The sequence below is a fragment of the Ambystoma mexicanum genome, chromosome 2p, assembly GCF_040938575.1.
Source record: "Ambystoma mexicanum isolate Mex_15411 chromosome 2p, UKY_AmexF1_1, whole genome shotgun sequence".
Lineage (NCBI taxonomy): Eukaryota > Metazoa > Chordata > Amphibia > Caudata > Ambystomatidae > Ambystoma > Ambystoma mexicanum.
In genome coordinates, this window is record NC_090923.1 from 1,408,642,887 (window position 1) to 1,408,666,469 (window position 23,583).

Here is a 23,583-nt window from a genome sequence, read left to right on the forward strand (position 1 = left end):
GAAAGGCGCCATAGAACTGGTGCCTGTAGCGGAGAGGAACAAGGGATGGTATTCCCCTTATTTTTTGATTTCGAAGAAAGACGGGGGATTGAGACCCATCATGGACTTGCGCGGTTTGAACAAACTCCTCAGGAAGGACAAGTTCAAGATGGTTACTCTCTCTCAAGTCCTCCAGGCCCTTCAGCTTCAGGACTGGTTGGTGTCACTCGACCTCAAGGATGCTTACTTCCATGTGCCGATCCATCCCAAGCACAAGAAGTACCTGAGGTTCGCGGTTGGCGACTCGCACTTTCAGTTTCGTGACCTGCCGTTCGGATTGACCTCCGCCCCGAGGGTTTTCACCAAGCTTATGGTGGTGGTGGCAGCGCATCTCAGGCAAGGGGGGATTCACGTCTACCCCTACCTGGACGATTGGTTGATCAGGGGGAGCTCTCCCGAGCAAGTCCTGGATCATCTGTCCGTCACCTGCCACTCCCTTCACAGGCTGGGCTTCTCTCTCAATTTAAAGAAGTCCCATTTGACGCCAACACAGCGGCTCCAGTACATCGGAGCAGTGCTCGACACTTCCCTGGGGCAGTGTTTTCCTCCCCAGGTGAGGGCTCTTCACATTCAGCAGATGGTGCACAAGTTTCAGCATGCCCAGACGCTCCCAGCATTCCAGTTCTTGAGGTTGCTCGGCCTCATAGCATCCTGCATTCTTCTGGTGCCAGAGGCTCGCCTGCGGATGAGATCTTTGCAGTGGGCGCTCAAGACTCAATGGTCGCAGTCCTCCGGCAGGATGTCGGACCCGGTTCAGGTGCCGCCCTCGGTCGCCCGGGACCTTCTGTGGTGGGCCGTCGAAGGCAACTTGATGAAGGGGGCTCCATTTTGGCTTCCCTGGCCGGAGGTGACGATCGTGACAGATGCATCCCTCACGGGTTGGGGAGCTCATGCCAACGGGCTGACAGTCAGCGGTCATTGGTCTCCGTCGGAGTCCAGACTCCATATCAGTCTGTTAGAGCTGAGGGCCGTCTGGCTAGCCCTGAAGGCTTTTCTGCCGACTGTGTGAGGAAAGAGTGTCCTGATCCTGACGGACAACACAGTGGCCATGCAAAAAGGGGGGGGCAGGGTCACTTCCTCTGTGCAGGGAGGCGATGCAGCTCCAGTTCTGGGCCATCCAGCAGGAAGTTTCGATCTCGGCAGTTCATCTGGCCGGAGACGAAAACGTGACGGCGGACGCTCTGAGCAGGCAGAGCACGATCTCTCACGAGTGGGAGTTGGCTCAGGAGATTCTCCTGGAGATCTTCGCCCTTTGGGGGATCCCTCAAGTGGATCTCTTCGCCCCCAGTGTCAACCGGAAGTGCGAAAGGTTTTGCTCGCGGGAATTTCCTCCAAAAGGAGCCTTAGGAGACGCGTTCGTGGTGGAGTGGTCATTCCCGCTGCTGTACGCGTTTCCTCCAGTCCCCGTCATCCCGCAAGTGCTGCGGAGGTTACGGAAGTTCGGTTCCCGGATGATCCTCATTGCTCCGGCGTGGGCTCGGAGGACATGGTACCCGGACCTTCTCGACTTGTCCATCTGCCCTCCGCGTCGTCTTCCCTACCGAGACGATCTGCTCTCACGGGAGGGGGGTCAGGTTCTCCATCCAGAGGTCAGATCCCTCAACCTTCACGCTTGGCTTCTGAAAGGTTGAGGTATAGGGATTGGGACCTCCCTGAAGACGTGATGGAGGTGTTGCTTTCGGCCCGAAGGCCAGCAACAAAGTCTCTGTACCGTTGCCGTTAGCGTAAGTTCTGCGACTGGTGCAGAGTTCAGAATGTGGATCCTTTTGCATGTGACATCCCCATGGTTCTGTCCTTTTTACTTTCTTTGGCCCACAGGGGCTTGCAAGTGGGTACCATTAAAGGTTACCTGGCGGCGCTGTCCATCTTTAAGCGCTCGTCTGAAGAGTGTTCTTACTTTAAAATCCCTTTAATTTCACAGTTTCTGAAAGGGCTCACTAATGTGTTCCCTCCGTCACCTTTCCTGGTGCCCGGTTGGGATTTAAACCTTGTTCTTAAGTTTCTTATGGGTGCTCCATTTGAGCCTTTACATTCTTGCCGTTTGAGGCTGTTAACTCTGAAAACTGTGTTTTTAGTTGCGGTTACTTCCGCTCGCAGAGTGAGTGAGTTACAGGCACTTTCAGTTAAGCCACCCTTCACTGTATTTCACAAGGACAGGGTTGTCCTTAGAGTTCGTCCTTCTTTTCTTCCGAAGGTAGTGACGGAATTTCATTTGGCCCAGAAGGTTATTCTTCCGGCATTCTATCCTCCTCCGCATCCTGGTAAGGAAGAGGAGAGGCTCCATAGGCTTGATCCTAGGAGAGCTTCAAGCTTTTATGTTTCACGCATGTCCCGGGTCAGAGTGGACGATCAACTCTTTATTGGTTACGCTGGAAAGCGTGTGGGGCAAGCTGTGACGAAACAGACTTTGTCTTGCTGGATTATTTTGGCCATCTCGGAGTGCTACCGCTTGGCGGGTAAGGACCCACCGGCTGGCTTGCGGGCCCATTCTACCAGGGGTATGGCTGCGTCTACTGCCCTGCAGAGGGGTGTTCCTATTCGCAACATCTGTGATGCAGCCACCTGGGCTTCAGTACATACATTTGTACGTCACTATTCCCTCGATTCCATCCGAGCACAGGATCTGGCCTTTGGCAAGGTGGTCCTTTGCTCTGCTATTTGATTGGCTATTCTAAATTTTGATTCTAAATTCTTTCCCTCCTCCTTGCTCTGGTACTACTTTGGGAGTCTGTCATAGATATGGAATACGTCGTCGGACCATCCCATCGAAAGAACGTTACCAGGTAAGAAAGTAACTTGTTCTTCTGCGTCAACAGGGATTCCAGGGAGGAGTCCAGAGTCGCCTAAGTGGTGCTACGCAACCTGTTCCAGAGGCGAGTGTTATTGCTTCTGTTGATCCTTGCCACCTCCCATGGTTGTGTATATGTACTGCTGTGTAATCGTTATTCATGAGCATGTGAAACATGCCAGACCCCATGCTGGAGAAGGTTTAATTTACTTACCTGGAACTTTCTCCAGCATGGGTCTGGCATGGATTCACATGCAAACCCTCCCTCCTTCCCCTCTATGGCTCTTCCTGGTTCATACTTTCTCTTTACGTGCTTACGTAAAGGCGCAGTAGTGGAGCTTAGGGAGAGGACTGTGATTGGATGGGGCAGTATGACTCGTAGGACAGTGATTGGTTTAGAGGTGAAATATAGTTTTGAAGTGAAAGTGAAACAGTTTTTTCTTTATACTGAGGATTCCCAGCCTGATAATGGGGAATATTCATGAGCATGTGAATCCATGCCAGAACCATGCTGGAGAACAATAGTTACAGGTAAGGAACTTAAACCATCCTGAAGGTCCAATGACGCCATCTAAACCTGCAGCTGGAGGGCCTGAGAGAAAGGTTGAGCATCTTGATTTTGTCCTTTCTGGGGAACTTGTTCAAGCATCTGAAGTCCAAGTTGGGTCTCAATCCTCTGTCCTTTTTAGGGATTAGGAAATAGAGAGTACTACCCTGTGTTCCTCTCTATCACAGGTACTGGTACTCTTACGTCCCTTCCTCTTTCCTCCATACTGCATGGGCGTTCCTCGCTAGGGACGGGAGAGGGAACCTTTTTCACCAGAAAAAACCCTCTTCCCTTTTAAATGTAGAGGTGCGCACGGGCGAAGCCTTGGGAGCAAGCGCTCCCCTGACTCCGCCCACCGGGGCTACTCAGTCCTCTTTTCCGCGTCGACAGGGAACAGACCGATTTCACCATCTCTCCTGGGTTTGGCTTCGGCCATGTAATACCACACGCTCTTCCCCGGATACTTTTTGTCTTCTTTTATCACTCAGGTACTCTGTCCTCTGGCGCCATACTCCTCCCCGGCGCATGTCGACTTCAGCTGGCTTCAGCAGGTGTCCAGCCTGCGAGGGGCTCTTCCCTACATCCGATACCCACGCTCTTTGCCTCTGCTGCCTTGGCCCCGACCACGGCTGGTAGGGTTGTACCACGTGCAACGCACTTTCATTGCGTGCTCTGAAGAACAGGCTAGCTAGGTGGAGGGAACTCTTCCAGAAGTTACCTCCACAGGACTTTAAGGAGTTTGTCAGACATAAGTCAAGGCCCAAGGGAGGGCCGTTCTCTTTTCCAGTGCACCCCGCAAGGACGACTCCTTCCCAAGGAAACGCCCGGACGATACTGCCGAGGGCGACGCGCCTACCAGGCCTCGGCCTGAGGTGAAGGTTAGGTCTTATGCTCCATCGCCAAGAGTCCTGGAGGAGGCCAGACCCAGTGAGCCAAGCACCACGACTTTGGCACGTAGCATGCAGCTCGACAAGATGGCCTCCGTGCCAGACAAGATGGCCGCTCGTCCAATACCGCTCCGAGGAATGGAGCAGGTGGGAAAACGAGTTACAAGGTGGGACTGGTGTCAACCAGGTACGTAGCCTACAGCTTATCCATCAGCTGCGCAGGGCAGGTTTACCCCGCAAACAGCTAGACAGAGTACTCACCGGCCCCAGTAGCCGCCCGCTACCCCGTCAATATCACCTGCCACCACACCGGCCTGCGAGGACAGGTTCTTTGAAAAGTTCCTCTCTCATGAAATCTCCTCGGACGGGGGCCATCCTTAGGGATGTGATAAGGGAGATGCTCCCTACGGCCCCTCCGCCTGCGCCTAGTCATTCCTCCTATGGCTCCAGCGCCGCAGGCCCCGGTGCAGCCCCTGCTGCCCACGCGGGCTCCTTTGATTCCGGCTCCCCTGCCTCCCACAGGTCAAGCAGTTCCGTAACAGGCTCCGCTGCAGCCTCTGGCTCCGGTCTCCAAACCTCAGCCCTCCGCGCCCAGCACTCCTCCACCCGCTCCGGACCACCCGGATGCCCTGGTGAACACAGACGAGGAAGAAGACTCCAACACCCCATCGTCCTCCAAGTCTTTCCATGAACGCTGTGCAGTTCTGGCAGAGTACTTGCGCATTACTCAACCCGAAGTCAAACAACCAGAGGTGGGGCTACCTGCCGAGGTCCTCACTCTACGCCCTACGGCTAGAACAGGGATCCTGATGCAGAAGGACATTGTTTCCTTGGCCAAGAAGGGGTGGCTCAAACCCCACTCGGCTCAGCCTGTCAATCGGTGCCTGGATGCCAAATATAGTTAAATGGAGGGGGATCCACTCTTGCTGTTGGCCCATCGTCAACTGCACTCTCCGGTGATTGCTGCTGCGTCACTCTACTCAAAGATTCAGTTGTCCTTGGCCACCTCGTCCTCGGTGCTGTTAGGCAAGGAGGAGAAGATCTTGGAGGCATACGGGAAGATGCTTTATTCGGACGCTTCGCTGCATCTTCGCCATTCCAATGCGGATGCCATGCTGGCAGCCGTTAACCAGATGTTTTGGCGGGAAATAGCCAACTTCCTTCCAGAACTCTGTTGGCAGAAATTCGGTCACTCGTCGCAAGCCAGGCAGTGGAAGAAGTCCCAGCCTCCCAGCGAGGATTGGGCTTCTACTCCAGGATTCTTGCCATACAAAACAAGAAACAGGCTGGCCTGAGAGTTCTGTTGGACCTCTCCAACCTGATTCTCTCCCTCCTTCTTCAAAAATTCAAGATGGTTACGTCAGCACTCACTGCGGAGACGTTATGCAGGGGAGACTGGATGTTCTCCCTGGATCTGAAGGACGCTTATCCACACATCCCGATTTGGCAGCTCCATTGTTCCTTTCTGCGATTCAGGATCATGGGATGCCATTTCCAATACAAGGTGCTACCCTTCAGCCTCAATTCAGCCGCCAGGGTATTTACCAGGCTCATTAATGCAGTGGCAGCCCTCCTCAGGCCCAGGGCCACCACGTCTACCCGTACCTGGACGACTGGCTCATCACGGCGAGATCTCCGGAGGCGGTTCACCACACTACCTCCGCCCTTATGATTACATTCCAGGAGTTGGGGTTTTCGATCAACCTCAGGAAGTCTCTGCTGCAGACTACGCAGAGTTTGACCCTTCTGAGCCTCATATGGGACACAATCTCAGAGTTTTCCCCTTGGAGGACAAGGTCACAGCCATCAAGAAGGCCACTACTCACTTCCTCTCCCGAGAAGTGACCTTGGCCTGGCGGTACCAACATCTATTGGGTATCATGGCAGCGGTCCTACTGGCCGTACCCCACACCGAGACTCAAGATGAGTAGATTACAGCTGCACTTTGCAGCCTCATGGAATCAGGAGCGGGGCTCCCAAGCAGAGCTGGCCAGCATGCCCCCTTCTCTCCTTCCGGACCTCACTTGGTGGTCCAGGGGCTGAAACCTGCAAACGGGCAAGCCCTTCCGGCAGCCCGCCCCGCAGGTCACCATCACCACGGATTCCTCCCTGCAAGGCTGGTGGGGCACTCTGGACAACCAGTGTCCATGGAGTCTGGCCTCTGCAGGAGCAGGAGTCTCATATCAACTGACTGGAGATGAGAGCCATCTGGCTAGCTCTCAAAGCTTTCCTTCTGCTTATTGGAGGCAAGGTCGTCCTTCCCCAGACTGACAACTCCACCAGCATGTACTATGTCAACAAGCAGGGGGGGTACCAGATACCCTCCACTGTGCAGCCTAGTGATCAGCAAGTGGGAATGAGCCCTGGAGAACAACATCTACCTGACTGCCATCCACCTTCCAGGCGAATACAACCTGGAGGCGTACAGGCTCAGCAGACTGGGAGCGGACATTTACAAGTGGCAACTGAATGATCGGGTGCTGCCAGAGATCTTCAGCAGATGGGGTCACCCGCAAGTGGATCTCTTCGCCTCCTGGGACAAAAGGAAGTGCCAGAAGTTTGCGTCTTGGCAGGGGCAGGGCCCGGGCTCCCTGGGCGATGCATTTCAGATACAGTGGAACTGCATGACAGCATATGCGTTCTCTCCCACACCCCTGGTCCACAGGGTGATCTGCAAGATAAAGGAATCTGGTCACCTCAGCATCATCCTTATAGCTGCGTGGTGGCCGGCAAGACCCTGGTTCTCTGAGCTTCTCAGCCTCTTGGACAGGCCTCCCATTCACCTGCCGATGGGCCCGGCTCATCTTCTGGCGCAGCAGGTGGGCAGGGTCATCCACCCTCTCCACAGAAATTAGCCCATGCAGTGTGGTCCCTGAGCAGGTCACGCTGAAACACCTGGGTCTATCACAGGCTAACCTAGAGATCATTCAGGGCGCTAGGAGCCAGTAAAAGAGTAAATAGACTAGGTTCTGTCACTGGGCGGATTCTAAAGAGGTCGACCCCCTTGCGTGCACGTTGGGTGATGTGCTCTCCTTCTCTGCACACCTTACTCACTCAGGCGTGCAGATGGGTACATGCCGCACCTATTTGGCAGCCATAGGGACCTACTGAAATTCGGAGGTGGAGGTCTTCTCTTCTTCCAACCCGGTGGTCAAATGACATTTGGTGGGCCTCACCAGGCTCTTCCCACCCATCAAAAAGCCACACACTGTGTGGGACCTCAATGTAGTGTTGGGCACCTTGGCGCACAAACCATTTGAGCCAATGGCATCCGCGGACATCAGGTAGGTCACCATTAAAACAGCTCTGTTGGTGGGCCTCACCTCTGCTCACAGAGTCAGCGAGATCCAGGCAGTGGTGGCTTCAGAACCCTATACTACTTTTCACAAGGATAAGGTGGTCCTGAGCACCCACCCTGTGTTCCTACCTAAGGTAGCCTCTTCTAAACGAGGAGATGGTCTTACCTATGTGTTTTGCCGACCCTAAAGACGATGATCAAAGGGTATTGCACTCTCTGGATGTCAGACGCGCACTAAAATTCTATCTGGACAGGACTAAGGGCTTCCGCAAGTCAGAGGTGCGGTTTGTCACCTTTAGGGGTTCAAGGCCCTGAAATCAGGCATACAAGGCCTCTATAGCAAGGTGGATGCTTTTGGCCATCAAGGAGGCCTATGAGGGTCAGCACAAACCGCTTCCAGCTAACATGCACGCACACACTGTCAGAGCCAAGGCCACGGCCATCGCATTCCAGTGGCAGGTGCTGTGGCAGGTCATCAGCAGGGCGGCCACCTGGGCCACACCTTCAGCTTTCTGTAAGCACTACTGTTTCGACGCCGGCTCTAATTCAGAGGCGGATTTCGGACCGGCGGTTCTACGGAATCTGTTTTCTCAAGGAGAGTCTCCTCTCCTCCCTGGGACTACATTCAGTTGTAATCGCCCATTCAATATAGTGCAAAGGGGACGGGAAGTAAGGGTAATTATTAGTTACTCACCGTAGTGACTAACATACTCTTAGTCCATAGTCCCCTTTCCTCCAAACGTTCCACCATCCCCCCCCCTAATAATACTGGTGTCATTAGGCAATGTTAAAATATTGTCGATGCGTCGATGGGGGCCTGAGGAGTGGTGCCGGTGGGCGGAGTCATGAGAGTGCATGCTCCCAGGGCTGCGCCTGCGCCAGTACATTTAAAGGGGAAGGAGGTTTTTTTCTGGTGAAAAAGATTCTCCCATCCCTAGTGAGGGGTGCCCATGCAGTATGGAGGAAAGGGGACTATGGACTAAGAGTAGGTTAGTCACTACGGTGAGTAACTATTAATTTCCATAGCACCTTTCTCTAGTGGCTTGAAATCCCCTGCAAAAGGAATGGATTCGGGACTTTGAACAAGTGGCTCCCCAGTGGATGATCCGGAGGCCTTCTTAAAAAGCAGAGGCAGTAACCCTGGACTACTGTTTCGAACGCACACGCATCTGAAGTAATGCGCCGCCATTCTTGCTGATGCTGAGGGAGTCTGCCTCCCACTGGGCCCTAGAAAGGTTTTGAGGTGGCTGAGGGTAAAGTAGCTGTTGCTTGGGTGGACTTGGCACCTCTCCCCCGTCCACCACGAGGGACTTTCTTTTCCCCTTTGACCTACTCCACGGTGATCGGGAGTTGCCACACATCAGAGTAGAACTGTGCAGTATCCACAACACTGAACCGCTCAATATGATCTACAGACCCTCACTAGACCTCTTCCACAAACAATGGTGACACACATTGCCGCTGTCTGGAGCCATGCACACATCTACATTGGTTGAAGGGACAGGGTGACCACGATGCAACCCCTATGGCACAATAGTAATCTTGTCATGGTCAAATGGAGTGGAGGCCGGGATCACCAAAGTGAGTGACGTCCTCGCAGAGGGAGTTGTGGCCCTGTTTGAAATGTTACAACAGAAATGTTGACTCCCGAACACCGAGCATTAGTTGCATATAGTGATAACTCATGCCCTGAGGAAACATCTGCCAGCACACACTAACATGCCCGAGTGCACACCTCTGGAGCGTAATCTCCTTACAGAACACATCCCCACCAGAGTCCCTTCCATACTATATAATGCTATAAGAGCCTTTGCCACCCGTAACTGACCAGGCTCAAAGATAAATGGGAGGCAGACATAGCTACTATTGAACCGGAGGACTGGATACAGGTTCTAATGCATAAACAATAGACAAAAGGTCCACAAACACACTGCGCCAAGGAAGTGCAAACATTAAAATGTGGTCTGATGTTTATTCAGAGAGATCAAAACAGCCTGACAAGTGTTTCGAGCTCAACTGGCTCTTGATCTGAGGCTGATATGTTACATTAATATAGCCAACACAATATTTCCACATACCTGATGGAAATATAAAATAAAGATGCCATTTGTGACACACGAGGCACCAAGTCAGGTGACAAGGGGCAACAAGTTAAATAAATCAAATATAATAATCAAATTGAAAAATACATTGCGCACATGTCACAAAAGAAAGAAATTAGGTGAACATATTTATGCATATGAGAAAACCCAAAGAATGCAAATAAACTATGGGGGGGGGGGAGGGGGAGAAAGAAAGGAAAGGAAAAAAAAGGGGAGAAAAAAGGACAAAACAAATAAAGAGAACAAACCGTTAATTTCAATAAAAATAGTACAGCGCGATCTGAGACGTTTTTGTCAAGTGGTAATAAAGGTAAAAAATGGTACCTTGTGGTTGAAGTAATTGGTCAAATGCACAGAGGCATAAATTTGCCTGTAATTGTAACAACTAAAGTGAAGCGATAAAAAAATATAAAGGCCAGTGGTTAGTTGGACCAGAAATAAGTTAACCCATTGGTGCATGGTGAGAAAGATATAGATTGAATTTACCTCTAATGCTTTGCGGATGCGGTAAAATTCTGAGGTCAAAAGAAAAAAAAGCATGCTGTCAGCTGACAGAATGTACAACACGCGAAAATAACTTGTGGGTGATTTTAATTTCAAAGGCGATAAAGTGCCTAAAATGCAGCTAATCATGACATAGCTGTATGTTGCTACACGATGATTAAGTCAGCAAACTAATTAGATTGCTGCATACAGACCACAAGGTTACGTTGTGCAGCCGCGGCTTAGCCGATACCAAAATTCGGCCACTAGCAGCTGCAACATGGGTTAAGCGCAAGGGGTCGTGTGTAAAGGGTCTTACCTGAATAGCAGTCAAGGTTGCAACAATGAACAGCTCAAGCGCGAGCACAGGGGAACATTTAAAAACAAAACTCCATGTCTAAGCACAGCTAGACAGTGGAGCAACAACGTGGAGGTGACTACAAAAACGGACGCCATCTTGGGTGAGGCGAATTTCCAAGTAAACAGTTGGAAGGCAGCTAAAACGTGCCATGTCCATATTAAGGGACATGTGCCAAACAAAGAGTGTTAGGTAAGAATTAACAAGGACGAAGTTTGAATGAAGCACATTCGGAACATTTTGAAGGAATTTTAGTTATGTTGAAAGAGCCGGTACTGCATAGATTAGGATGCCGCACATGGAAAATGAATGGAAAAGATTAAGGTGCGTTAAGAAATGCTAATTTAGAAAACTGGAGCTAAATTAAGTCATAATGTAATTATTAAAGGTGCTAAGACTATGGGCCTGATCACGGCTTCGGCGGTAACCCTTAAATCCGGCGGTAGCGCTAATACCACTGGATTTAAGGGTTCGCCGAATCAGGGCTTCGGCGGATTTCGCCCCAGCTCGGAGCTGGGGGGAAATCCGCCGAAAATTCACGCTATTACCGCCGGCGGGAAATCCACCGGCGGTAAGAGCCTGAAAATTCCCCATTGAGCCCAATTGGGGAATAGGGCATTCCCGAATGGGCTCAATGGGGAATGGGGAATTACTTTACCGCCGAACTGTGATCCGGCGCTGTTAGCGCCGGGGAGTTTGGCAGTAGGGCTATTACCGCCGGCGGTAACGAACAAGTCGTGATCAGGCCCTATTTCTACAAAGCGTCAACGCACTGACAAGATTGTATTAAGTGATGATAAAAGAATATCGGAAAAGTAAACTGAATCACTGAATAGTGTAAGGCCAGATAAATTAGATGCGCATGTACTTGACAAAAAAATTGTGCAGAGATCGCACTGTCTAGTTCCATTTGAGAATTTGAAAATGCAATTGCGTAACATCAAAAACAGCCCTGATGTATACTCTGTGAATAAATAGGTCAATAATGAGAGAACATTGGCAACTAATTTGCACATAGACCAAAGAATTTGTTTAGGTCTGACCATAACGCATATTTATAGGAACACTGCAAATTCATGGTCTGAATTAAGGCCGTTATGGACTGTTCGATATTTGCAGATAAGGCGAGCCTCAAGTTGGCGGAGCTTCTATTGTAGGTTGCCTCCTATTGGGGGCAATGAAACTTTTGCCAGACCCACAAACCGGATAAGGTCCTTACTATCAGGTTGGTGCTGCACTTGCCAATGTGCTACCAATGGATATTTGGCTTCCTGGCTGCCAATGGTCGCCAGGTGTTCTCTAATCTGAATTATCAAGGGTCTGATAGCAGTGCCTATATATTTAAGTCTGCAAGTACAAATAATACAGTAAACCACAAATTTGGTGTTGCAATTTATAAAGGAATCCACACTGTGATTAAATAAAGCTCTCCCAAACCTATCATTACTTTTAGCAAAGGTAAAACTCTGAAAAATAAACTTTGCCCCTCGTTTATGGGCCCACTCAGTCCGCCAACCACATGGCTTCATTCAGCCAGGGTTCAAGGCTTCCACAAATGTGGAAGTTGCAATATGTGCAAATATGCATTTGAAACGCAAGTTGTCTCCTTTGGAGCTTTAGGTAATCACAGTGTGGATTACAACAGGTACGTGCAAAAGGGCACTCAGGAAGTGCTGGTGCGCCACGTACGGCAACGTGTGAACAGGAGACAGCGTAGAAGAACAGTCGGAAGACGCGAGTCAGGGGACCTCAAGGGCACAACAGAAGCCAATATAAAGGGGTCTGGGATCCGAAAGAGAGAAACACAGAAACAGGGGTCTGGGGCTCGAGAAAGAGAAAGACAGAAATAGGGGGCTCGCACCCAAGAAGCCAATGTGAAGGGGTAGAGGACCAGAGAAAGAGAAACCAATGTGAAGGAGTCTGGGGCCCAATGATAAAGCGTAATGGCAGGGTCAAGGACCCTCTGGAGGAGAGACAGTGTTCCTGGCAGGGGAGTGTACCAAGGATATTGGGAAGAATCGGTCAAGCATATCCAGGGGTCAAGGACCCAACCTTCCATGAGGACAAAGTCCTCCGACAAGCCCTCTTCTTCGTCACAGTACCTGGTAAGGTTGAATACCATGTCTGTCCAAGTGAGTCACTGGATGGGCTCACCAGGGGCGTTAGAAAGGCTAGGGGAAGGGAGATGTTCCCGCCTGCTTGGTGGAGCTGTGTAAATAATATTCTGAGAAAGGCACTGGGACGGAAGCCATTCCCCCTACTTTGTGGAACTGAAATATAAGCCTATAAGCCTGGAAAAGGCCTGGGGAAGTGAGACATTCTCCCTACTTGTGAACTGGGTTCGTCCAGAAGAAGGGAGTGATTCTTCTGGACTCAGAAGAGACAGATCCAGTTTAGTTCATTTATAAGTGTAAGGGATAGAAGTAGGATTTAGATACAGGGCGGTGGACTTTTTAGTTATGGACATTCTGACAGCTCCTTAGTTTAAGTTTTTTTTAGGCTGGGAAACCCCTCTTAGAGTTAGGAATAGTTAGGTTTCCTTCCTTCTTTCTTTTGATTTAAATAAGTCTTTGCCCAAAAGCATGCCACCTGTGTCGTTCTTCTTCTTCTTCCATACCCTTATTGTAAGGTGCAGAAATGTTCCCTGTAGGCACGCAATACTGACAGAAGGGTAGAATGATGGCATCAGCCCAACAGATAAAAGGTGTATCGGCCACTTTTACTCCCTAAAAAGAGGCAAATACTCCCAAAAAATGTAAATGAGGAGTATAAATACCCCTGACAAAAAATAGGAAACAGACGCGCAAATCCGTGCCCCCCTGCTTTACCCCAGACAGCTCCATGGATATATTTGGACCAGTAGTTCACGTAGTACGACTGAAGGGAACTATTATTATTTCCTTATCAGAAGAGGTAGACCTGTATCTTTTAATGTACATAAATAACTAGGTGCAAATAAATAATTATTACAAAAACAGTTCAGTTTTCTAGTTAAATCCTATTTTTACTTACTTATAAAATACTCCCATTGAGAATTGGACTTATTTTTCTACTCGCTAAAAAATCATTTTACTCCCAACTTTAAAAAAAATAGGGAGTAAAATAAACCTATCTGGAGTACTGGATAGCATTGACTTTGACATACCATCTGCCGTTCTGACCCACCGTCCTGCTAAGAATATCCCTTCATAGGCCAGTTCACCTCTGCTAGCTCTGTATTTATTGCATTGTTCGCCATGAATGCAGATAGTTGGACCTGCTGTTGATGTGTTAAACTTTCTTGAGGATACCATGTCTTTTGCTCCATTGAAGGCATAACAAAATGGTTCCATTTGTATTCAAAGACATAATTATTATACAAAGTCAATCATTTTGACTATCTAGGTGTGAGACTAACTAGCGCCGACTCCTGGGTTAAACAGATCGTTAACAGTTGTATCTGAAGACATCGAACCAGTGCAGTCTACGAGTTTTCCAAGAAATGTGGAGATAATGTGACTACTGAAACTTAGTGTATAAATTCCAAGCAGACTCAGAAGCACTCTACAAAGCAGAGATTAGTAAAACACGCATTGGTCTGGAAGAAAAGAAATTCTTAAAATCCTTACTTTGTTTACTTAGGTTTACCTAGGAGTGCTAACACAATCCCACAATCCCTTTATGTTGTGAGGTCGTCAAATATGAAATATGGTGGAGACCCTACTTTTCGGATTATGTTTAAATATCGGGGAGGAATTAGCCTTGCATAAAAGAGCATTGTTGGAACTATTTAGCCAAAATGAAGAAATTGGAAATGGCTTCAGTTTATTAAATCCTTATTATAATTGCAAGAGTTAAGTCTGGTCCTCTTATGGATGACCGAGAGTTCTCAACTCAGAGAGCCTTATAATTCCATCAGGAAGACATTTTAGGAGTGGACGTTGGGACATTTATGTTAGTGCAGTCCTAGGCCCTATGTTTATAGAGTACCTATGCTTGTAAAATACCTGAGCTGCCCACCATATTTGAAGAGGTTCATTCATCATAGGAGATGAGTTCCGATTACAAAATTCCAACTGACCTTTTACTTTTAGCAGGAGCAAATGTAAAGTGGGAGAAGACCAAAAACAGATTAATTTTATTTCTGTAAAACTACCAATGCAACTTTGCACCAATTTCTGTTTTTGCTGCCGTGCATGTTTAGAAAATAGAAACACCCAGATCCATTGGTAGACTCAAATGGCCTTAGGATTACCAATGCAGCCATTGCGCATGTTAAGGTGTATAATGTACAAGAAGTGGTATTAGTGTGTTACATTTTTAAATGCTGCTTGGCACAGGATGGAGTTCTTATGAAATATTTGTAAGATTTGAGTCTTCCGGTGAATGTCATGCTGCATTTGTGCAGTTGACAACTTTATGAAATGTGGTCTTAACCTTTTATATGTCGAAAGTTATAAAGGGTGACTGAATTTTAATGCATTGAATTGATGTTTTAAGTATTTTGGTGTTTCTCATGCAATATGTTGTGGTGTTATATTCTTTCACGGATGAGATGCTTTTATGGATCTTTGCATTTTATCTGAATAAAGCAAATTTCTTATTACATTTTAGGATGTCTGCTAATCATTGGGTTTGTGTCTTTACAGCTCTTCACCAGCTGTCTCATTACACCGTCTGCTGAGAATGTGAGAAAGAGGACTGTGCCTGATGGAAAAGAAGGGAGTCTGGGCCCTTTGCAGAATCTTCGCATGGTCAGAAATCAATCCTTGTTGCAGCAACAGATGCAGGGGAACCAAGGGACTGTGCAAAAAGGAGAGCAAAGGTTGATGCGTGTTCATAAACGTCCACGACAAGATCAGCTGCAGGGCAACCGGGAACTCAAACGGCCGAACCATGAATGTCAATTGCAAGGAGAACCACAGCTGGACAACCAAGAAAAAACACCACAAAGCGAGCAGCAGCAGGGAGCTAATGCACTCTCACAGCAAGGAGAGCAGCACCTGCAGGGAGATCAAGAATGTCATCAAAGGGAGCAAATACAGAGCATCCAAGAACCTACACAACAAAAAAAACACGAGCAGGCAAACAAAGAATGTGGCCTTCAAAGGGAGCAGCTGCTGGAGAACCAAGACTTTGATCCACAAGAAGAGAAGAAGCAAAGGGGTCAAACGGCACAGCAGCAAGAAGAGCCGCATCTGCAGGGAGGTCAAGAGGAGCAGCGGCATAGAAATAGAGAACTTTCCCAGCAAGCAGAACATCCTTCTCATGAACACTTGCCTCTTTGTGGTCTCCTATCTCGTAGCGAAAAGGAGAGTGGGATGCAGGAGCTGCAGGATGAACGGAAAGAGGAGGAAGTCCAACATCCTGAACAAAATCTGCCAATATTAGTGGAGCATCAATCACAGGCAGAACAGGGAAATCAACAGGATGAGCAATCTTTTCAAGAGCAGCAGGAACTTCAACTGAATCAAGAACCTCTGCTTGAGCAGAAGGAAAAGGAACATTTCCATACAAAACAATCAATCAAACTCAAAGTGGAATCTCAGGAGCATCAACTGCAACAGGATTTGCAGATGCATCTGCAGAACAGGCTGAGGCATCAGTCAAAACTGCAGGAATTCCTAAAGCAGCATCCAGGGATGGGACATGAACAGAAACTACAGGGATGTTTAATACAGCAAGAAGACAAGGCACTTCGGCAGGAAGAGCTGCAACATCCAAGAGAGGTAAAACAACCCCAACTAGAGAGAGAAGACCAAGTGAAGCAAAAAGAACAGGAACCTGAACAGAAAACTCCAGAGCAACAACCGCAGCAAACTCATCAGAGACATCCACTTCAGCACAACAAGCATAAAGACGGACATCAACTGCAGCAATCTGAACAAGAACATCAACTGCAGAAGAGCAAGCATGACAATCTGCAGGAAAAGGAGCATCATTCCGGCGATCTGACACTGCTGCAGGAGCATCCCGCCCATCTGAGCTTGCAGGAGGAGCTTCCCACCAATCTGAGCTTGCAGCAGGAGCATCCTGTTGATTTGAGCCTGCGCCAGGAGCATCCCGCCGATTTGAGCCTGCGGCAGGAGCATCCCGCTGATCTGCGACTGCGGCAGGAGTATCCTGCTGATCTGATGCTGCGGCCGGTGCATCCCGCCGATCTGATGCTGCGGCCGGTGCATCCCGCCAATCTGATGCTGCGGCAGGAGCTTCCTGCCGATCTGAGCCTGGAGCAGGAGCTTCCTGCCGATCTGAGCCTGGAGCAGGAGCATCCAGCCGATCTGAGCCTGCGGCAGGAGGAGCAGCCACCTGAACCGAGCCTGCGGCAGGAGGAGCAGCCACCTGAACCGAGCCTGCGGCAGGAGGAGCAGCCTCCTGAACCGAGCCTGCGGCAGGAGGAGCAGCCTCCTGAACCGAGCCTGCGGCTGGGGGAGCAGCCTCCTGAACCGAGCCTGCGGCTGGGGGAGCAGCCTCCTGAACCGAGCCTGCGGCTGGGGGAGCAGCCTCCTGAACCGAGCCTGCGGCTGGAGGAGCAGCCTCCTGAACCGAGCCTGCGGCTGGAGCACCCGCTGCAACCCACGGCGGCGCAGGAGCACCCGCTGCAACCCACGGTGGCACAGGAGCACCCGCTGCAACCCACGGTGGCGCAGGAGCACCCGCTGCAACCCACGGTGGCGCAGGAGCACCCACTGCAACCCACAGTGGTGCAGGAGCACCCACTGCAACCCACTGTGGGGCAGGAGCACCCACTGCAATCCACTGTGGGGCAGGAGCACCCTCTACAACCCACTGAGGGGCAGGAGCATTCTTGCCTAAACAACCAAGCACAACAGCAAGATGAGGTGCAGCAGCAGAAACAACTGGTAGAGCACCACCACAAAAAATGGGTGCAACAAAACCACGATCAAGACCTGGTGCCTATAGAGCAGCAACAAGACCATCCACAGCAGCAACACCAGGCCCAGGTTCTGCAGGCTCATGATCTATCGCAAGTACAGAACCAGGATAATCTTTTGCAATCTGTAAAACAGGTACATGAGCAACAGCAGGAAGGCCAGACACAGATTAATCATCAAAAAGACGAGCAACAGCAGAAGGACTATTTACATGTACAACAAAATGACCAGCTGTACATAGAGCAGAATCAAGACAAGTTGCTGCATCAGAAAGACTTGGTGGATGTGCATCAGCAGGAAGCACAGGTACAAGTGCAACAGCAACAAACACACTTGCAGCAACAGAAAGATCAGATGCAAGTACAGCCACAGATGGTGCAGGTACAACTTCAGACTGACCAGGTACAGCAGAAAGACCAGATTGACAAAGAGCACCTGCAAAATGTGGTGCTGCACAAGCAATTCGAGGAGCATGTGCTGCTGCAGATGGACCGGGTACAGGAGGAGGGCCAGTTGCACATACAGCAGCAGGACGACGAGCAGCTTCAGCATGACCAGATACAGCAGCAGAAAGATCAGGTACATGTACAACCACAGACTGGTCATGTGCAAGTGCAGGACCAGATGCAGCCCAAAGAACCTGTGACGAAACATCAATATCAAATGCAAGTACAGCCACAGCCTGACCATGTGCAGGTTCTACAGAAAGACTTAGCACAGACGCAGCAAGATTGGGTGCCACAGAAAGTGCAGCAGCAGCAAGACCAGGTGGTGGTGGTGGAGAAGCAGCAGCAGCTAAACCAGGTGGTGGAGCAGCAGCAGAAAGACCAGGTGGCGGAGCGGCTACAAAAGCAGCAAGATCAGGTGATGGAGCAGCAGCCAGACCAGGTTGCGGAGCAGCCTCCAGACCAGATGGCAGAGCAGCAGCAGAAAGACCAGGTGGCGGAGCGGCGGCAAAAGCAGCAAGATCAGGTGATGGAGCAGAAGCTGCCAGACAAGGTGGCAGAGCAGCAGCTGCCAGACAAGGTGGCGGAACAGCAGCTGCCAGACAAGGTGGCAGGGCAGCAGCTGCCAGACAAGGTGGCGGAACAGCAGCTGCCAGACAAGGTGGCAGGGCAGCAGCTGCCAGACAAGGTGGCAGAGCAGCAGCAGCTGCCAGACAAGGTGGCAGAGCAGCAGCAGCAGCCAGACAAGGTGGCAGAGCAGCAGCAGCAGCCAGACAAGGTGGCAGAGCAGCAGCAGCAGCCAGCCAAGGTGGCGGAGCAGCAGCCAGCCAAGGTGGCGGAGCAGCAGCCGCAGCCAGACAAGGTGGCGGAGCAGCAGCCGCAGCCAGACAAGGTGGCGGAGCCGCAGCCAGACAAGGTGGCGGAGCCGCAGCCAGACAAGGTGGCGGAGCCGCAGCCAGACAAGGTGGCGGAGCAGCAGCCAGACAAGGTGGCGGAGCAGCAGCCAGACAAGGTGGCGGAGCAGCAGCCGCAGCCAGACAAGGTGGCGGACCAGCAGCAGAAGCCAGACAAGGTGGCAGAGCAGCAGCAGAAGCCAGACAAGGTGGCGGAGCAGCAGCAGCAGCCAGACAAGGTGGCGGAGCAGCAGCCAGACAAGGTGGCGGAGCAGCAGCAGCAGCCAGACAAGGTGGCGGAGCAGCAGCCAGACAAGGTGGCGGAGCAGCAGCAGCAGCCAGACAAGGTGGCGGAGCAGCAGCAGCAGCCAGACAAGGTGGCGGAGCAGCAGCCAGACAAGGTGGCGGAGCAGCAGCCAGACAAGGTGGCGGAGCAGCAGCAGCAGCCAGACAAGGTGGCGGAGCAGCAGCAGCAGCCAGACAAGGTGGCGGAGCAGCAGCAGCAGCCAGACAAGGTGGCGGAGCAGCAGCAGCAGCCAGACAAGGTGGCGGAGCAGCAGCAGCAGCCAGACAAGGTGGCGGAGCAGCAGCAGCAGCCAGACAAGGTGGCGGAGCAGCAGCAGCAGCCAGACAAGGTGGCGGAGCAGCAGCCAGACAAGGTGGCGCAGCAGCAGCCAGACAAGGTGGCGCAGCAGCAGCCAGACAAGGTGGCGCAGCAGCAGCCAGACAAGGTGGCGCAGCAGCAGCCGCCTAAGCCAGACAAGATGGCGCAGCAGCAGCCTAAGCCAGACAAGGTGGCGCAGCAGCAGCCTAAGCCAGACAAGGTGGCGCAGCAGCAGCCTAAGCCAGACAAGGTGGCGCAGCAGCAGCCTAAGCCAGACAAGGTGGCGCAGCAGCAGCCTAAGCCAGACAAGGTGGCGGAGCAGCAGCCTAAGCCAGACGAGGTGGCTGAGCAGCAGCCTAAGCCAGACGAGGTGGCTGAGCAGCAGCCTAAGCCAGACGAGGTGGCTGAGCAGCAGCCTAAGCCAGACGAGGTGGCTGAGCAGCAGCCTAAGCCAGACGAGGTGGCTGAGCAGCAGCCTAAGCCAGACGAGGTGGCTGAGCAGCAGCCTAAGCCAGACGAGGTGGCTGAGCAGCAGCCTAAGCCAGACGAGGTGGCTGAGCAGCAGCCTAAGCCAGACGAGGTGGCTGAGCAGCAGCCTAAGCCTGACGAGGTGGCTGAGCAGCAGCCTAAGCCTGACGAGGTGGCTGAGCAGCAGCAGCAGCCTGACGAGGTGGCTGAGCAGCAGCCTGACGAGGTGGCTGAGCAGCAGCCGCAGCCTGACGTGGTGGCTGAGCAGCAGCCGCAGCCTGACGTGGTGGCTGAGCAGCAGCCGCAGCCTGACGTGGTGGCTGAGCAGCAGCCGCAGCCAGACGTGGTGGCTGAGCAGCAGCCGCAGCCAGACGTGGTGGCTGAGCAGCAGCAGCCAGACGTGGTGGCTGAGCAGCAGCAGCCAGACGTGGTGGCTGAGCAGCAGCAGCCAGACGTGGTGGCTGAGCAGCAGCAGCCAGACGTGGTGGCTGAGCAGCAGCAGCCAGACCAGGTGGCAGATCGGCAAGAGAAAGACTTGGTGGCGAAACAGCTGCAAAAGCAGAAAGGTCAGATGATGGAGCACCGGCAGCCAGACCAGGTGGCGGAGCACCGGCAGCCAGACCAGGTGGCGGAGCACCGGCAGCCAGACCAGGTGGCGGAGCACCGGCAGCCAGAGCCAGACCAGGTGGCGGAGCACCGGCAGCCAGAGCCAGACCAGGTGGCGGAGCACCGGCAGCCAGACCAGGTGGCGGAGCACCGGCAGCCAGACCAGGTGGCGGAGCACCGGCCGCCAGACCAGGTGGCGGAGCAGCAGCAGCAAGACCAGGTGGCAACTTGGCAACAGAAAGACTTGGTGGCGGAACAGTTGCAAAAGCAGAAAGGTCAGGTGATGGAGCATCAACAGCCAGACCAGGAGGTGGAACAGCAGCCAGACCAGGTGTCGGAGCAGCAGCAGCCAGACCAGGTGTTGGAGCAGCAGCAGCAAGACCAGGTGGCAGATTGGCAACAGAAAGACTTGGTGGCGGAACAGTTGCAAAAGCAGAAAGTTCAGGTGATGGAGCAGCAGCAGCGCGACCAAGTGGCGGAGCAGCAGCAGCAGCCAGACCAGGTGGCGGAGCAGCAGCAGCAGCCAGACCAGGTGGCGGAGCAGCAGCAGCAGCCAGACCAGGTGGCGGAGCAGCAGCAGCCAGACCAGGTGGAGGAGCAGCTGCAAAAGCAGAAAGGTCAGGTGATGGAGAAGCAGCTAAACCAGTTGGCAGAGCACCAACAGCAAGACAAACACCAGGTGGCAGAGCAGCAGCCACAAGAGCAAGACCTGGTGGAAGAGAAGCAGCCACAAGAGCAAGACCAGGTGGCGGAGCAGCAGCCACAAGACCAGGTGGTGGAGCAGCCGCAGGAGCAGCTGGCCACGGGGGTAGAGCGCCCGCAAGAGCAGGTGGCAGCGAAGCAGCAGCAGCAAGTCCAGATGAACAGGGAAGACCTGGTGCAAATAAAGGTGCTGGAAGGACAGAAAGAGATGGTGCACAGAAAGTTGAAGCCGGGCCAAGTGCAGCAGCAGCCGAAAGACCATGTATACATACAGCAGCATCAAGACCTGGTGCAAGTACAGAAACGGCAAGACCTGGAGCACAAACAGGCAAAAGATACCGATGTTCATACACCTCATCAAAGCAAGCAGGCACAACAGTGTAGCTCCGAGGCCCATGTACAGCAGAGGGACAACCAGATTCATGTGCCGCAAAAGGAAAAGCATACACCCTGTTTTTCTTCTGCTGTATATGCATCTTTGCAGCAGCAGAATGACATTATTGTACAAGAGCAGGAGAACCACATACAACTAGATCACCAGAGGTTTGCACAGCCATTGGAAAAGCAGACACTTCAACAGCATCTGGAAAGTGAGCATACAAGTATAGAAGACCAAGAACAACTACTGCAGCAGCAGGCACCGGTAGACCAGAAACATGTAGAGCAGCAAAATGAGCAAGAACCTCTACAGCAGGAGGAAGGTTCTCACCTAAATGAATCCCCAGATCAGCTACAGCACTGTCTGCAACAACAATATCAATGTCGACAGGAGGAGCAGGCACGGCAGATGAAAGAGCAGGCACTACAACTGAAAGGGCAGGCGCAGCTGCTGAAGGAGCAGGCCAAACAGCTGGAGGAACAGGCATATCAGTTGGAAGAGCTGTCAAAGGAGTTGGAAGAAAGGGCGGCTCTTCTGGAAGAAGGATTGAAGCAACATATGCAAGAAAGTCAGCATGATGCACAGTTGCAGCAGATGGAAGTTGAGGGGCAGCAATCTGAACAGTCACAGCAGTTGGGAGTTCTAGGACAGCAGACAGTGCAGTCAAGGGAGCTAGAAATGCAATTGAGACACGATGAGCAGTCAAAGGAGATAGAGCAAGGGCAGAAAGAAGCACAAGTACAGCAAATGGAAGTGCTGGGGCCAGAAGAGGAATCTCAACAGATGGAAATACAGGTGCAGCAAGAAGACCAGCCTGAGGACACCAAAATGAGGGTGCTCCAAGAGCAATCGCAACACCAACAAGAAGGAGACAAGGTTCTGCAAGCACAAGAGAAGCAAGCAAAGGAAGAGGACCATGTAAATAACCTGCAGCCACATGAAAAGCGGCCACTACTACTTGAGAAGCAACTAAACCCAGAAGTACATCAACTTGAGCAGATAGGAGAACTGTTGACATTAAAAGGTCACAGCCATAAACTACAACATACTGTGGAGGAAGAAGCGCATCTGCATGTAAAACTCATTGAACATAAAGTGCAAGAAGATCTACCGCAACCACAAACGCAGATACAAGAGTCGGTGCAACAGAACGATGATCAGTGGCAGCCACTGAACAAAGAGAAGCAAGTACAACAGAAAGAGACTGCCAAACAACTGCAGAAGCAGGATGCACAACCAGGGAAGTTAGAGCCTGACCTGCAGCAAGAAACAGCGCCAGAGAAGGAAGAACAAGTGAAAGTACACATGAAATCAGCAGAGACTAAATCACAATTGAAAGAAAAGATAGAACGGCAGAAGTGGGATGACCAGCCACAGATGCAGGCTCTGCAAGAACAGCTAGAGAAGGAAGGGCACCTGCTAAAACAGAAAGAACCACCAGAGACACACGGACAACCAAAAGAGCAAGAACAGCTACTGACAAAGTCACTTGAAAAGCAGGCACTGCAAAAGGACCAAGAGGCTGGTCCGCAGCAGAAAGAGCAGCTAGAGAAGGAAGCTGAACAAAAAAAGACAGAAGAACTTCAAAAACGGAAAGAGCAGCCAGAACTAAAAGAGCAGTTGAAAGAAGGGAGCGAGCAGTTGCAGAAACCAGATGATGAGCAAGAGAAACCGACACAGCAGAAATCCCAGGAACATCAAGATGAGCAGCCACAGCAATCGGAAAAACAGCAGCAAGGTGTCACAAGTGAGTGTTGGATTGCTTTTAAACCAACTTATTTGTTTTCTTGTCTGTTCACTATTCTCAGCATATAGTAAAGAGAATTCAAATGTTGCAATTTTAACAGTTTGGCTGAAATAAAAAAAAGTGTTAGCTAAATTAACTGTTTTTACTTCAGTGCTTTCCAGTAAAACTTACAATGTGAATATATAGTGAGAGGGGTATATTGAAAAGGAGTGCAGATTGTGTTTAAAGATAAATGGGAACTGGCGTAGCGAAGTCTAATAAAAACATAACTGAAGAGTCAAAATTCATAAAAGGAAAAAAAGGAACAGCTTAATGCTGTTGAACTCAAAGTGGCAGTAAATAGACCTGACTCCAATATATC

At 51.2% G+C, this 23,583-nt stretch overlaps 1 protein-coding gene across 1 annotated transcript in view; it reads left to right on the forward strand.

Moving 5' to 3' along the window:
• The window catches only part of LOC138567558 (uncharacterized), a 1,087,151-nt gene that overhangs the window by 665,629 nt on the left and 397,939 nt on the right, over nt 1-23,583 (forward strand). Inside the window, exon 6 of the mRNA XM_069645895.1 lies at nt 15,131-23,222. Coding sequence (XP_069501996.1) covers nt 15,131-23,222 — 8,092 coding nt within the window. The remainder of the gene's footprint in view (nt 1-15,130; nt 23,223-23,583) is intronic.